We start from the raw sequence: 14,626 nt of genomic DNA, 5'->3' as shown, positions 1-14,626 counted from the left end.
TGTGAGTATGTTTACACAACTTCACACTTATATGGTCACATATTGAAATGCTTGTTTGCACACTGCACCCACACACATCATCCACCCAAGAGATATGCACTTATTCCCCAATAAAAACTTCAACATTCTCACTACGCCCCTCCTGTACACCGCAAATACATTTCTTTGGTTAGTGCACTTCAAAGCTCACAAACCTCACCTCCAGCCGCTGGGGTCAGGTGGTTACCATGTTGCCGCCCTTTAGTTGAGAGCAATTCAAGTGTGGCGCCACTTTAACAGAGGTGGAGACGGAGGGGAGCGGATGGATTCAATTGAGATTTGTTCTTACATCAAAAATACGTTTGTAGAAATGAGTATTCTTGATATTGGAAGAACGCTAATTGACATTATTTGATTTTAATAATAATGATAGAGTCAACTTCTATAGCGCAGTATCCCGGTCCTATCGACAGGCTCATGGCGCTTTACAGAAAAAAAGACAACAAAGACAAGAAAGAAGGCAACATTAACATGCAAAATTGTTGCCTACAGATTGCCAGATGAGATGAAAGATATGTAGCAAGAAGCTCTCCAGCGTGAGCAAATCATTGAAAAACTATGATCCGGGCTGTAAATGTTCCTGTCCACACCACAAGTCCAGTCATAAAACGGATCTAACAGATAAAAGTCTTTTTTATTGCTTTATTATAGTTAAAGACATATTGTATATCCACTAGTGATTATAAGTACGAACTTGACTTGGAACACGATGTCCTCTGTCAACAATTTACAGTTAATTTCAAGATCAGATCAGACAAATACAGTTTACATTAGTCTTACCTAAATAGGAGGTTGAGAAAATAATAGTTTATCTAGAAAACCAGAAATTTGGAAAGTACCAGTTCTTTTCCCACAGATAAATTACCTTTCGGTAAAGGGAGAGACATGCACCGATCAAACTGAATATAGTAGTGAATAGTCTCCCCTTCTCAGACGAGCTAAAATAAATATATAAATGTTTGACTCTATTTGAATTCAAAGATCATACAGTTTTATATATTAATCCATATTGAATAACACCTTATGTATCGTATCCCTCTCACATATTGTCAGCACGTTCAGCCGTCGGTGTTTTCTCTCGGAAGCCAGGTACTCCTTCCATCTCCATGCTCCAGGAAGTAGTTTCTTGCTACACATTCAGCTACTTTATATCCAAGCACTTTCCTATCCAACCAACCGACTAACCAAACAGCCAACCAACAAACCAACCAACAAATCAAAAATTCTGCTTCCGTACCCCCACAGCCCTTCCTGAAAGCCTTAGTGGGATGATTTCAAAAAGGGATAAAGGTAAAGTAACAAATTATAAGTTTTCCCAAACTGGGAGCTCGATCAGCCAAGATGGGACCGAGCAACCTAGTACCGAACGCTAGTCAAAGGGAAAGAACTCGCATAGAAAAAAAAACGATCCCCTTAATCGTCTGTTAAGATTTCTTTCCCTTTATTGGGGTGTATTGTTATTTATTTCAAAGAGAAATCTTTTCAAACAGAGCAGCATTTATGATACACATAATGTGTGTCCCAAGGTAATCAACGAATGTCTTACTAAGTGGAAACTTTAGTGAGTTTATTAATACTGGTAATCCTAATTATAGATTAGACTAAGGAGAAAGTCAAAAAACGAGAATATTAACTACGCGATATATTCTATGTTTATTATACATTTACAGTGAATACATAAAGCAAGTTAAGGTGACCAGACGTCCCGCTTTAGGCGGGACAGTCCCGCTTTTGACCTCGTGTCCCGCCTGATCATCGGGCGAGACGCCCAATGTCCCGCTTTCTGGCTTTCTGGCAAGTCCATCAAATGTCCCGGTTGTCTTTAAAAATCACTTTTTTCGGCGTTCTTTGACGGTGACGACACCATCATCGGCATGTGTCCCGCTTTCGCCCCCGAAACGTCTGGTCACCTTAAGCAAGCAGTAAAGAAGAATTCGTAATAAACAGCACAAGGGACGTTTTACTTTACAATTAGTTTCATGTCACACTGACTGGACTGACTTGCACCCGATGACATGAGGGGAAGTAACCCGGGGAAGCTAATGCGATTTCCGTTGTTTAGGTCCCCTTATCATTGTACAGCGAGGGGAAGCGATATCGAGGTATACTGCGCAAGTAAGAAAAGCAGGAATAGGTAAAATCTTACAAACACACGTGATCTCACACAGTGCTACCTAAAGTTGTGTCTACAAGCTGTAATACAGAAAACTTCTACAGCATTTCATAGAAGATAACTGCGCAGCTGTTTCTTTGGCAGGTATAAGATGAACCTCTTAAAATTAAAATCTTTGCACACATGTAACTTGTGAAACTACTGGCTCTAGTAGGGGCTATTTTGAGTGTGTGAGAGTGAGATTACTAATCATAATTTGTGCTGTTGTTAATTTCACATTGATTTTACAAAGATGACGGAAGAGATTATATCGAAATAATTATCTTTAAAGTATTGAAATCATGTCCATCTTTTGTTTCTAATGTGCCGAAATCATACGATATTTTTGTACATAATACTTCTGTCTAAAATTGCGATGATTAAAACACTGGCGAGATTTATGAAAATGTATCCCTTAGTGTCTGGCGTTCTTTTATCTGGACTAGAATCGCACCATCCACTTTAGTCATTCGTTTGCACATCCTGGGTTCAAAGTACAAGCACATAGAAAAACAGATATTCCTGCATCGTTTCAATACACAACCCTCTTGTCCACACCCATTAGACAGGCTCTACACGCATCCTGATATCACAAGTCTACCATGTGTACATTTCCTGCTTTGGGACACTGCATGAAAGCTCTTGTTTTGTTTGTTTATTGGTATTTATTTACATTCACCCTTTCTGTGCTGAATAAATAGCAAAAGCAAAATGGTTCGTGCAACGCGATCTTCCTGGTGGCAGAGTACTGTGCAGGGCTTGTTAGTAGAATAGTGAGAACATTTCATGATGTTGTTGTGGTATTCACTGCATCTGATACTATTTATTTCTTCAGTACTTGATGTTCACAATCTACACGCGGTAAACATCTTCAAACCCGCGGCTTCTTTACAGATTTTTGAGGATTTTTCAGATTCCGATTAAAATTTCGATGAGCTCCATGCTAAGCTGCTAAGTGTTCATTTTGTTACAGTGTTAACTGTTTACATTTTTAAATCAAAGCCGCGTACAACTGAAGTATTCAGATAGTTGCTGAAGCACACACCCTCATCATGAGGAAAACGAGACGAGATGATTACGATGCAGTTTACAAGTTGTAGAAGTCGTGGCCTATAAACCAGTTCGGCTCATTAGTGAAGAAAGTAGAGATTTAAAAAAAAAGTAGTGGCTGAGGCTGATATACAGGTGTATTCAATAGACCGAAATGTACGGTAATTTAATAAAGTTCACATTTTGTCTCGATACAATTGCGTGTTCTGCATTCCCCAAAACCTTTTTCTTATTAGCAATGAGAATAACAACAATTCTTACTGATATTAATAAAACTTTATTACCGATAGTAGTAGTAGTTCTTCAGTCTGACAGTTGTGTACGGTAAGGTGAGGGGCTTAATGGTTGAAAATGCTAGTAATCTGCTTTAAAACGAAGACAGACACATAGTGTTAGAAACAGAGCCGCGTACGTGTGTCACTTTGATGCAAGCGGCCTCTGATGAAGGATGAAGGATGGGTGTTGTCGTTTCCTCGACTACAAGCAGGATGCCCTCGGACGTATCTCTCCCGTCACCATTCCTGTTAGTGGGTGGTCTGGCTGTACATATTGTGACCGCTGGACCACACAATCGGCAGTGTTACCAAATATCAAGATCCTGCATCTTATTCCTGAATTGTGCTGCTCAGCTTAATGTTAATATATTCATAAATATGAGTAGAACCATTGACCATCTTATTGATTCCACTATTCATGTCAAGGGGCAACAAGTAGTGGGAAAGTGAGAGTGTGTTGGCAAGTGTGTGTGTGTTGGTTTGAAACATTAGGTGGAAGGCTGAGAAGAGAAAGACAATGAGTCAAGTCAGATTCGATGAAAGCTGGTTAGCGACCTCACCACGAGAGTGTCTGTAATCACGGAAGTGATATTTCCGTTGTAGCACTTGAACGAGGGTCACAACACCGTCAGTCATCGCGCGATACGCTGATGTGCACAACTGTCGCTAACGATGGGAGCTATCAGATCCTGGTGGTGATGTTCCTGCTTTATGGATCTCACGGCAAGTTTTTACCCTCACTATTAAATTTCCTGGTATTCTCATTTTTTAAAATATTTTTCAGCGTCCTGTTGATATCCATTTGGAAGTTATGCTGCACAGTATACACAAACCATGAGTAAATAAACATGTTAAATCAGACCTGCTAATTACTAGGTGAGGGAGTGAGAGATAGGAACAGCACTGCTTTTATACTCAAATAAATTAAGGGCAGGCGTGTGTGTGTTACTTGCAAGACGGCGTTGATAACGGGGTTGATGATGTTATGACGATAGTGATTTTAAAATTAATGAGAACAATTGTAATGCGATCACAAGTGGTAGAAAATTGAATACAGTGTAAGCAGCTGCTTCACGTGCACGCTCTCAGAATGTACGTTCAGACTATACATCACAGAAATCACTATTGAAGGAATGAATACACCGCAGGCATCACTAGCATATGTAATTTTGTATCGGAAAAACTACAAGACATATCAAGTTTTCACTCCATAACTAAATATCTCTGAGTTAGTTTTGTATTCACAAGCAGAGAAAAGGATGATGTTTCTTAACAATCACCATGCTCTCTACTTCAAGTCTTGCCCTTTGGACCAAATCTTTAAGTGCTTATAACCAAAGGATGTTGATAAACAAAGCAATCTACAGAAGACACCTTCTGGCTGCTATTTTCAAGAACTGAAACATTGTCAACATTCGTATTATCTGGCTTGGATGTTACCGTAAATTTGAGAAATGAAGCTCTGGCTCTTGCTCCTTGATGATCGCACACTTAAAGACCAACCTGAATAGTTTCTGCAGATATCAGTAGATATAGGTGATATAAATCTAACCTGTAAATTTCAGCCTCCAAAACCGATCGTTTAATTAATTATTCGCTAGAAAAGTACACGTTTCGCACCTCGGATCAAAGAGCGCCGCTAACAGTGTACTACGTCACGTTGGTACACCATTCACAACATTACCAGCCTTCAACACCAGTCAGAGCGACAGTTTTTCAGATTATTATTCAGATGTTGAAAGTCTGCATTTCTCGTGCTAAAGTTGCAGTTGTTCAGAACCACGAGAAATGAAGACTGTCAGCACTGAATAATCCCAACTGTCGCTCATTCTCTCTCTCTCTCTCTGATTGGTGTTGACTGTCAGCAATGTGAACGGTGTACCCACGTGACGTAGTACACTGTGTGGTGTTGACTGCAGGTAATGTTGTGAATGATGTACCAACGTGACTTAGTACACTGTTATCAGCGCTCGTTGATCCCAGGTGCGAATCGTTGTGGATAATTAATTAACAGATGGGTTTTGAAGGTTGAAATTTATAGGTTAGGTTTATATCTCCTATATCTACTGACAGGCCCGTTCTTAGCCCCCGCGGGGCCCGAGGCAAAGGGCATGTGCGGGGCCCTCACATAAATCCAGCAATAGCTCAATGCACGAACGTTCATGCGCGATAAATCCTCGGTGTCCAGCAGCCTTCCGTCTCCAAGCGCGTCCAGCGAGAATATGATACGGCTGACTACACTTCCATATGCCTAGTTACCATATCAATCAAAAGCGCGGGGCCCTAGGCAGATGCCTCGTCCGCCTGCCCCTAAGCACGGCCCTGTCTACTGATATCTGCAAAAAAAACAAAACAAACAACAACAACAACAACAACAGCAACAACAAACAAACAAAAAAAAACGCAATCCGTTCAGGTTTGTCTTTAAGTAAACAGTAAGTCTCTCAGTTACACACACACACTTGTCACACAGATTGGAGTTAACGTGAAAACAGTACGCATACATTTAATCTGGTTACTAAGTAGTGGATGGCTGCCTATCTATAATTGATATTAGTAGGTAATTGATCGATGGCACTGAAAAAGTCTGATTAAAGTTAGAAGTGAAAGTTGGAAATCCAGTGAACAGACCGATACAGAAAAATAATCTTAAAAGTATCATACCTGAATTGAAGCCAGAGCATTGGTAGTATATTGCCTGTAACGATCTATTAATAAACTGTAAGGTGCAGATATCATTGGCAGCTCTTCCAGTATAAGGACAAGATTACTAGCATACTAGAAAGTGCCGACTTAATATACCGTGTTTATATACTGATTGACAAATGTGCAAAAAGAGACAGCCTTACAGTCGAACTTGCGCTTATGACCAGTGCTGATAAAGGGAGATAAAACTCATTAAACGGATTGAAATCTCATTATATATTTATATAAATATATAAAATATATGAAAATATTTCACCCTGGTAAGTCGCAACCACCACCACCACTGAGAGTGGTTGTAGATGAGCACAATTTTTTGTGACATGATTCATTTTCATGACATGTTTCGGTCTTTTCAGGTTTTCCGATACGTGGCTGCCACAACGAGACAATCTTCGTGTTTGAAGATTCACCTGCAACCTTCACTTGTACAAACATTCCTCGCAATGCTGAGGTCAGATGGAGTTTAGGTGGTAGTTATGTTGAGATAGGAGTCTGTTACAAGAACGGCAGCTGCCAAGTTCATTATCCTAACCAGGTACACAACTTCAGCAGATCAGCAAGTCTCACAGAGAGTCACATGACAATATGGAGAGACCATCGCAACTATAAAAATCAGTCTCTTCTTTGTCATGATGGGACTCGGCTTCAGCCCGATTCAGAATGTCACCTTATCATTAAAAGTAAGTTTTTGGTTTGTCCAGTTTCATTAAATCACATCGGGTAATTGTTCTCTAATATTACTAGACTGACTTGGACTAGTCTTGTGTCTATGAAATAATAAAATATTCAGCTTGAGATCTTTTGTGAGATGATCAGATGCTGATGTTAGGTGAAACTAAAACACCTGGAAGTGTAGAACTGATCATACACATTAAAATTGATCAAGAAATGCTTAAATATGTAAGTGTCATTGCTTTTTAGGCTCTTTTTCAGTTTATTATTGCAAAACTTAATATCTCTTGATACTTTACGGTTAATTTGGTTTTACTGGCGTTTTTTGTGATCATGTTGATTTATTAACCCTGTTTTGTTTGTGTAATATTTTTTTTTATCCCTTTCACTGTCAAAAAATTAATGAAACGCCAAGGCGTTATAACAGGAAAATAAAGAACAAAATTCAAGTATGCGTGGATATATATATATCTCAGGGTGCATGTTCTCCCGCAATCTTTACGAAATACCAACCCAGTCCTGGAAGAATTGTGGACTGCTGATGCTACACACAAAATTAATGATCATGGTCAACAGTGGCACCAATCCCGTAATTTCTTGTACAAGGCCATCTTTACAAGTATAATCACATGAAACCTTTTACAAAAGAATAAGGACATCTTTAACCGTGGCACTCATGATATCATATACACAAGTAGTTTTTACGGTTTTCATAAATATTTTTAAAAAGATATTTTTATGCTTAGGTTATCAATATAGCTCTTATGAAGTTTCTCAAGTTCTGCGTGAATACTCCTCATCTGTTCTCGAGACGCCTACAAACCACACACACACACACTGGCTAAATAGAAATATATTTCCAGCTTTTACAACATAGACTTATCCATGTGCTATCAGACGTCTGTGTTGTTGATCTCTCTCTGTGCATGATGATGTTAATTATATATGTATATTTCGAGAATGTAAGAGGGTAAAGAACATGAATTTTATAAACTAGAACCTTGCACTCACCTTTACCCAATCGTTAGAAAAAAATCCACCCTTCTGGTCTTTGACGTTCATGACCACTGACACAGTAATTTCTTCTTGCTTCGCATAAAACGCTATGGACTTGGACAGACAGACAGACAGACAGACAGACAGACAGACAGACAGACAGACAGACAGACAGACAGACAGACAGACAGACAGACAGACAGACAGACAGACAGACAGACAGACAGACAGACAGACAGCTGGGCTAAAATGTTTTCTAGTCTCGCATCTGTCGTTGCAGGCCACCCAAAGCTCGAGAACTGCAGCATAACCAGCGACGGTTTCACTGTGACTGGCATCTGTCGAGTGACAAACGCCTACTCCTCTGATGGCACTTACAGATGTATCTGGAAGCAGAATAATATACAAGTATTAACTCCTTTTAGTTTTAAGTATTTGAGTATGCCAAATAATAAGCTTTATTCACTGCACTCTATGTACACGCTCGAGTGCGTGCGTGCCTTTCCAGACATTATTCTTTTCATGCGAGTAAATGTGCAAGTGTGAACTTGTTTTGCCTGCATGAATATGTGGCTGTCTGTGTATTCTTATGTTGCAATATGTATTTCACTGACCAGATCATGACACCTCACCCAACACCTAAAAGTTTTAAGACGGAATTAATATTTTTGCAGCAAAATGTATCCTATGCAGAAACTACTGAACTCAGCAACCAGACTGGACGCGAGTACTTGGAGAACTGGACCTGCTCCTTCTCACAGCCTTTACCGCGCGATGAAGGAATATACAACTACACCATCTCTGCTGACACTTTTCAGATACAGGGATATTCAAGTACAATAACCGTAGGTCTGTGCAGATTATTTTTGTCAAGATTTTCCAGTGTGATTACAGTTTTTAAGCAAATCATTATGGGATAGTATTGTAATCTTTACACACAAACTAGCAACTTCCTCTATACAAGTGTTTACACTGCATAGACGTGTATGTTTGCATGTTCGTGGACTACATTGTATTTGCATATCGTTTCCTTTATGAATGCCGCTTGCTGTATTTCTGTCTCATGTGAGCATCTAAAATCTCCATTAATTCGAATACTGACCTAGTTTCTTCTCCAACTAATCTGGTTTTACTCACTGCTACATATTTCATCTTCGATAACATTATGAAGGTCCTGTATCCATGTGCTTAGTAAGAAAATTATTTTTCGAGGGTTCTGTAGTCCTGTGGTCAGTGAGAAGATTTTTTAATGAAAACTCCGTAGCTATGTAGTCAGCACGCACGACTCCAAAGAGGACAGTAGAAGGTTTGATGTTCGCGAAGACGAGCAAAGAAAATACTCCTCCTGTCCGCCCATCACCAAATGGTGACCTGTCGCTCTTCACACCCAGCAGCGAATGGGGATCTGTTTACCAGGGAAAGACGAAGGTGGTGCCATCTTTATGCTCTGGCCTACACCTGCTGAGCCACTTACAAAGTTTCTCGCTCTACAGGTAGCTTTACCTTTCTCAAATATTTTACTTTGGGACTAATTTCTGCAGAGACACCCGGATATCTGTCCACGACATGTCCGGAGGTGATAGAAGAAGGGAAAAGCCTCAGATGCCAATGCGAGACAAACAGAACTGGAACTCCACCTGGTCTAGTATTATGGGATGGATATAAGAGTGACACTCTAGAAATTGAGAACGTAAGGCTGGAGAACAACGGCTCAAACTTTACGTGTCTGCTAGTGTGGCGCAATGACACGTACAGAGTCTTACTCTACTCACTAACAGTGACACAGACTGTGGCCAGTAAGTTTTTGTTTATTTTGTTTACACGTGAAAGATTGTAATATGATTCCTAAAATTGTAAACTTCGATTAGCAAAAGTGAACGCCCATGAATAATAAAAACACTGTTTATTAGTAACGGCAAGACTATCCTTTTGTTAAAAGAATCCTCAGGTAGCTCGTTCCAAGACACACAGCGGACACATCAAACCACGGATAATATCAAACTCTGTATTAAAACTAGTGCGAACAGCCTCTATTATGGCAACACCCTGGAGACTTTGCTGATAATTTACTAACATAAAGAATATCGCAGTACGCATTATCTATTAACAAACTCAACAATGCTCGCATTGTGTTTCTAACAGAAATAACCTCACTGTTGTTTATTCTAACACAAATAATGCTGCAATACGTATATCTTTAAAAAAAAATCAACAATAACTGTATTGTGCTTTCTTTATCAGACATGCCTTCGCTATGTTTTATTCTGCCTTACACTGACTGTGATCTACTTCTCTCCATGTATGTGTTTGACGGTCCTGCGGCGCAATGGTTAACACCTCTCATCACCAATACAGTGAGGGTTGGCTGTCCTGGGTTCAGCTCTCGTCTCGGGCATGGTGTTCTTTCTTTGCACGTGACATCTGTTTACAGGGCTGCCTGCCTTGCCGTGATATAGCCTTTGTTGTTGGCTCGGCAACCAATTCCTCCTCCATTTATGTCACATGATTAAGTGTATCAATTTATTTTAAAAAAAGTTACATTGCAAAATTATTTCTTTGGCGAACTACTGATTTCAGCACGATCATGTTATCGCATATACCGCAACATATTATCGGTATTGCTATACTTTCCACAATTAGAGATGTTGTCTAAAAAAATAATAATTATAATATAACTATCAAATAATATCAACTCACACAGTACTCGTTTGTTTCCCCGAAAATAATTGTTCTGTCGTGCACTGTATCCCTCTTTCCCAAGTAGCAATCCAGAGTGTATGTGTATATGTGAATGTGTAAAATTCTCAAACAGAACACCTTGCAACATGGTTGGGTTACGGTCTTTCCAACTAGACCTTTGCCTGATGCCAGTATATGTCAGTTCTCTCCCTTGTACATCAATACTAAACAAACAGTTATTATAGTACAGCCTCCGTAAACGTCTTCTTTGGTCGCAGTACTTAATAAACATACTCTTGGTTTAAAGATTTGGTGATCGTATGTTGATTACAATGAATGTTAACCTATTATTATTAATATTAATAATAATAATAAAATAAAACATATATCTAATAGATATTTACTTATTAGGTACTTCACCTACAGGCGGTGATGCATCAGCAAGCTCTCAAGGTTTTCCCATGTTATTGGTAATCCTCGGAGCTGTTGGTGCAGTTCTGGTGATAACTGTTGTGGCCATTCTGGTCGTCTGCATCACCAGAAGACGAAGAGGAAAGCAGCAAGGTGTAGTAAATGTTAGACGTGTGTCACGGCATATGACATGACTGGTGCGCATTTTTCCAACGAAAGTTCTGATGTAGGGTTGATCTGTTTGCTTATGTCTATTTTACAACATTTAAATAATTAAAATGTGTTTTACAGATCGAGGACGAATGAACTTGAAGGGAAGGGACAGAGAGGAAAAACCCGTTAATGACACAGCGCCCTCTGCTCCGACAAAAGACGGTCAAGGTAAACAAATGCGACGCTCAAGTGTTAAAGTGACCCCAAGCAAAAGATGAGGACCTGATGAAACGGTGAAACAAATTATGCCGATGAGTAATGTCGAATGCTAATGGCTGAAAGACGTTGAATTCAGTTTACGGTGTGTTTGAAGAAATGAAAACTGTGACATCTGGTAGTTTTCTTTTTGTTTTGTTTGGGTTTGTTTTTTTTTTGGGGGGGGTGTTGAATTTTGGGGAAGTTTGGGGTTGACTTATTATTAGATGTCCCACAGCTGGGAATACTTTCCTGTTTGTCTTTAAACAGTGAAGACTGGGAGGGGGTGTGGGGAAATCAGTGTTTTTTTACTCCGATTCAGAGTTTAAGGCTGTCAGGGCAACACAGCCAACATTGTAAATGATCCCACATTCAGAACACCTAGACGAGAGCTGTACCCAAGACAGCCAACTGTCACTGTATTAGACAGGCTTTAACCCTTGAGCCACTGAACCGCCAGTGCAGACTAGACATCTGCTAAAAGCGTTCAGATATTACATGATGTTTTGTTCTGTTGGTTTTCCCAAATTAAAACAGATACGAAAAATCCGTTCGACACCTATTTTAAAAATTGTATATCTTATTGAAATCTATTTTCTGTTTTCGACAACGGTGACAATAACATTTGAGTCAAACTAAGACGCAAGCAAGTCTGTTAAACATGAAAATAGAACGAAACGGACTTTTCTTTGTCTACTTCTTGTTTTACTGAATGATATGATGTACTGTTTGCACCAATACCGTAGGACATAGTAACATATAAGATAAGTATCTATTTATTCTAAAATGAGTGTAAGAAGCCAAAAATAGCTTCCGATAAGACGTTTATTGCTTCTCTCCCCTTTTGCAGACTTCGAGGACCATGTCAACGTCCTGTATGGAGGATGTGCTGATCTGCGGACAAACCAGAGCAACGGTAGCGTGTTCTTGTTTATTTGTGAATTCTGGAGAAATGTCATGAGTCTGATCATGTTTACTAAAACTTGAACATTTCTGCCGACACTTTTTCTGTAGCACTACCTGTCAGTAAGCCTGTAACGAACACTCTAGTAGGTACACCACTCTAACACAATGTTCAAATTGATTACATCATCACAGTTACTTTTCTTGCACCAAATGTCAGCACAAGATAAACATGCGCACAGTTTTATCTTTGTAAACGTTTATTTTGATTTGGTGTTTATTTCACACGACAGTAAATAGCATACTTCTAGGGAGTCTGTCATTTTTATTTTGTCTTCTATTAATGTTGTCACTCACGTTGTAAACGTCTCTTGCACAATTCAGTCGTCAAATCTTCCAAACTGAATGTTAGCCTGTTTATAATAAGATGAATGAGTATATCAGAACGACTTAGGAATAAGCCTACTTAGCTATCCGAGCAAGTCTATGTTGAAAGTGATTTAAAAACGACTCACAACTGTGACTGAAGAGATGCTAGGAAGAGAATAATCCAGCTTCAGAGCAGACAGGAACACAATTGAGAAGATTTTCAACAGTCTCATCGTGATCGGAAACATCTGTAGCACGACAGGGATCGTTACTGCCTTATTAACTTCAGGAAGGCTTTTGATAAAATCTAGCACGAAACCCTGTGGCACGTGATGCAAAAATTAATGAGAAGAAAGTCTCATTCAAACTATTGAAGCACTGTACAGATAATCCAGGAGCTCAGTACTTCTTAATAACCTTTCTGATGCCGGTTGGCGTTCGTCAAGGCCGTCCTTTGTCTCCAGTGCTATTTAGCATTTATGTGAAAAATATTCCGCGAAAACCGAAAACTCCTCAAGACCACCACACTTCCTACCAGTTAGGCTGGGGGAAGGCCACTATGTAACAAAAATACTCTTTGCAGATGATGTTGATTTGATGCCGGACAGCACCAGCGAACTACAAACTGATGTTGACTCGGGTGGGGAGTGGGTAGCCAAGCCCTTATGGGTTGGTGAAGGAAATGTAGCAAGGTAGAGGACACGGACTCAGTCACACAATCTGGCCGACACAATAGTGGGCCTCAGTTCCCTACGACGGCAAGATCAAGGGACTACTTTTATATTTTAAAATAAAATTAAATATTATTATTTGTTCGAAGCTGCGTTCCATTCCAAAGATTAAAAAGTATTTTGAGATTGTTTTATTTTTTTTTCAGATCTTGCTGAGAACATGGACGCTACCTATGCTGTCGTGGATAAGGCACGGTTAAAGAACCGGTTAAAATAATCTGCTTCGCTAAAAGTCGATTGTAGATTCCAGACATATAATTCCAAACGACAACACTCTCAGTGACCAGAAACCTATGGGCCACTAATATAATACTACTGAAAACCCTTGTTCATGATTCTAACACAGTTTTATGTTGAAAAGATGTAAATAAAAATATATATTTGTATGGCTCACTAGTTTTGAAATACATGTTTTATATTTGAAAAATTTTTCTTGAAGCGTCAATGCAATATTTATCTTGTGTTTCGTTGTTGCTCTCTGAACTTTACTTTGTAGCAAAATGGTGATGAACTTCAGTAAACACAGCTTGATTCTGTAAATCCTGCGTCTCGGGAAGTTAGTGTAAAACATTGTGACTGTCATACACATACAAGAGACATGGATAATGCTTGACTTTAATGTTAGGATCATGATCTGAAGATTTCCACACTGACTACGACTGGACCACGTGATCGCGCCAAGGTCAGGGTGAGCCACTCACCACAGGCCAAGAATCAAAGCTGCTCGTCGAGACAAGAAGTAGGTTACGAGGATAATACTTGCTGCAGCAGACGACAGCAGCAGGAAGACGTGCTTTGTAGCTGAGAGAATGTGACTGTAGACGTAGAAAGATGGAAGGAGGGAGCAGTGAGCGAGGGAGTAAAGTGGGAGATACAATGATACAAATATCTGTCCGCCGTGTCGTGCAAGCGTTGCTACATGGAACCAACTTGTTAACTTGGAGACAACCCGGCGAACAGCAGTCCATTTCCTCTTTTCCCCCTTCCTCCAACCTCGATAAAGGATGAAGCTGAAGATAGCATAATTAAAAATAGTTTTTAGTTTCCTTCTTTCCCAACCCTACACGTTCCTGATGCTTGCAAGTGGTTTTCTTCTTGTATCATCACGGCAAAAATTTTAATATGAAAAACAATCAGCTTTGACTAAAAAAAAGGGGGGGGGACTTTTTCTGCCAATGACAGTTTGAATATTTATAACGATCATTCGCAGGCCGTGCAAAATTATAAATTACAAA

General features: G+C 39.6%; 1 protein-coding gene across 3 annotated transcripts in view; it reads left to right on the top strand.

Moving 5' to 3' along the window:
* LOC112556680 overlaps positions 1 to 13,818 on the top strand; it is a 38,758-nt gene extending 24,940 nt beyond the window's left edge. The window contains exons 2-10 of one of the 3 annotated variants that reach the window (XM_025225901.1): positions 4,132 to 4,239; positions 6,579 to 6,902; positions 8,171 to 8,298; positions 8,565 to 8,739; positions 9,432 to 9,686; positions 10,981 to 11,133; positions 11,272 to 11,361; positions 12,239 to 12,304; positions 13,538 to 13,818. In XM_025225901.1, the coding sequence (XP_025081686.1) occupies positions 4,167 to 4,239; positions 6,579 to 6,902; positions 8,171 to 8,298; positions 8,565 to 8,739; positions 9,432 to 9,686; positions 10,981 to 11,133; positions 11,272 to 11,361; positions 12,239 to 12,304; positions 13,538 to 13,608 (1,335 nt within the window). In that variant the 5' untranslated portion in view covers positions 4,132 to 4,166 and the 3' untranslated portion in view covers positions 13,609 to 13,818. Of the gene's footprint in view, positions 1 to 3,848; positions 4,240 to 6,578; positions 6,903 to 8,170; positions 8,299 to 8,564; positions 8,740 to 9,431; positions 9,687 to 10,980; positions 11,134 to 11,271; positions 11,362 to 12,238; positions 12,305 to 13,537 lie in introns of those variants that run through there. The other 2 variants (XM_025225900.1, XM_025225903.1) reach the window with 2 other exon arrangements.
* Positions 13,819 to 14,626: the final 808 nt, after the last annotated feature.

This window comes from Pomacea canaliculata, linkage group LG2, assembly GCF_003073045.1.
Source record: "Pomacea canaliculata isolate SZHN2017 linkage group LG2, ASM307304v1, whole genome shotgun sequence".
In the NCBI taxonomy this organism is placed as follows: Eukaryota; Metazoa; Mollusca; class Gastropoda; order Architaenioglossa; family Ampullariidae; genus Pomacea; species Pomacea canaliculata.
The sequence above is the reverse complement of the archived record's forward strand: the minus strand, read 5'-3'. Positions and strand labels throughout refer to the sequence as shown.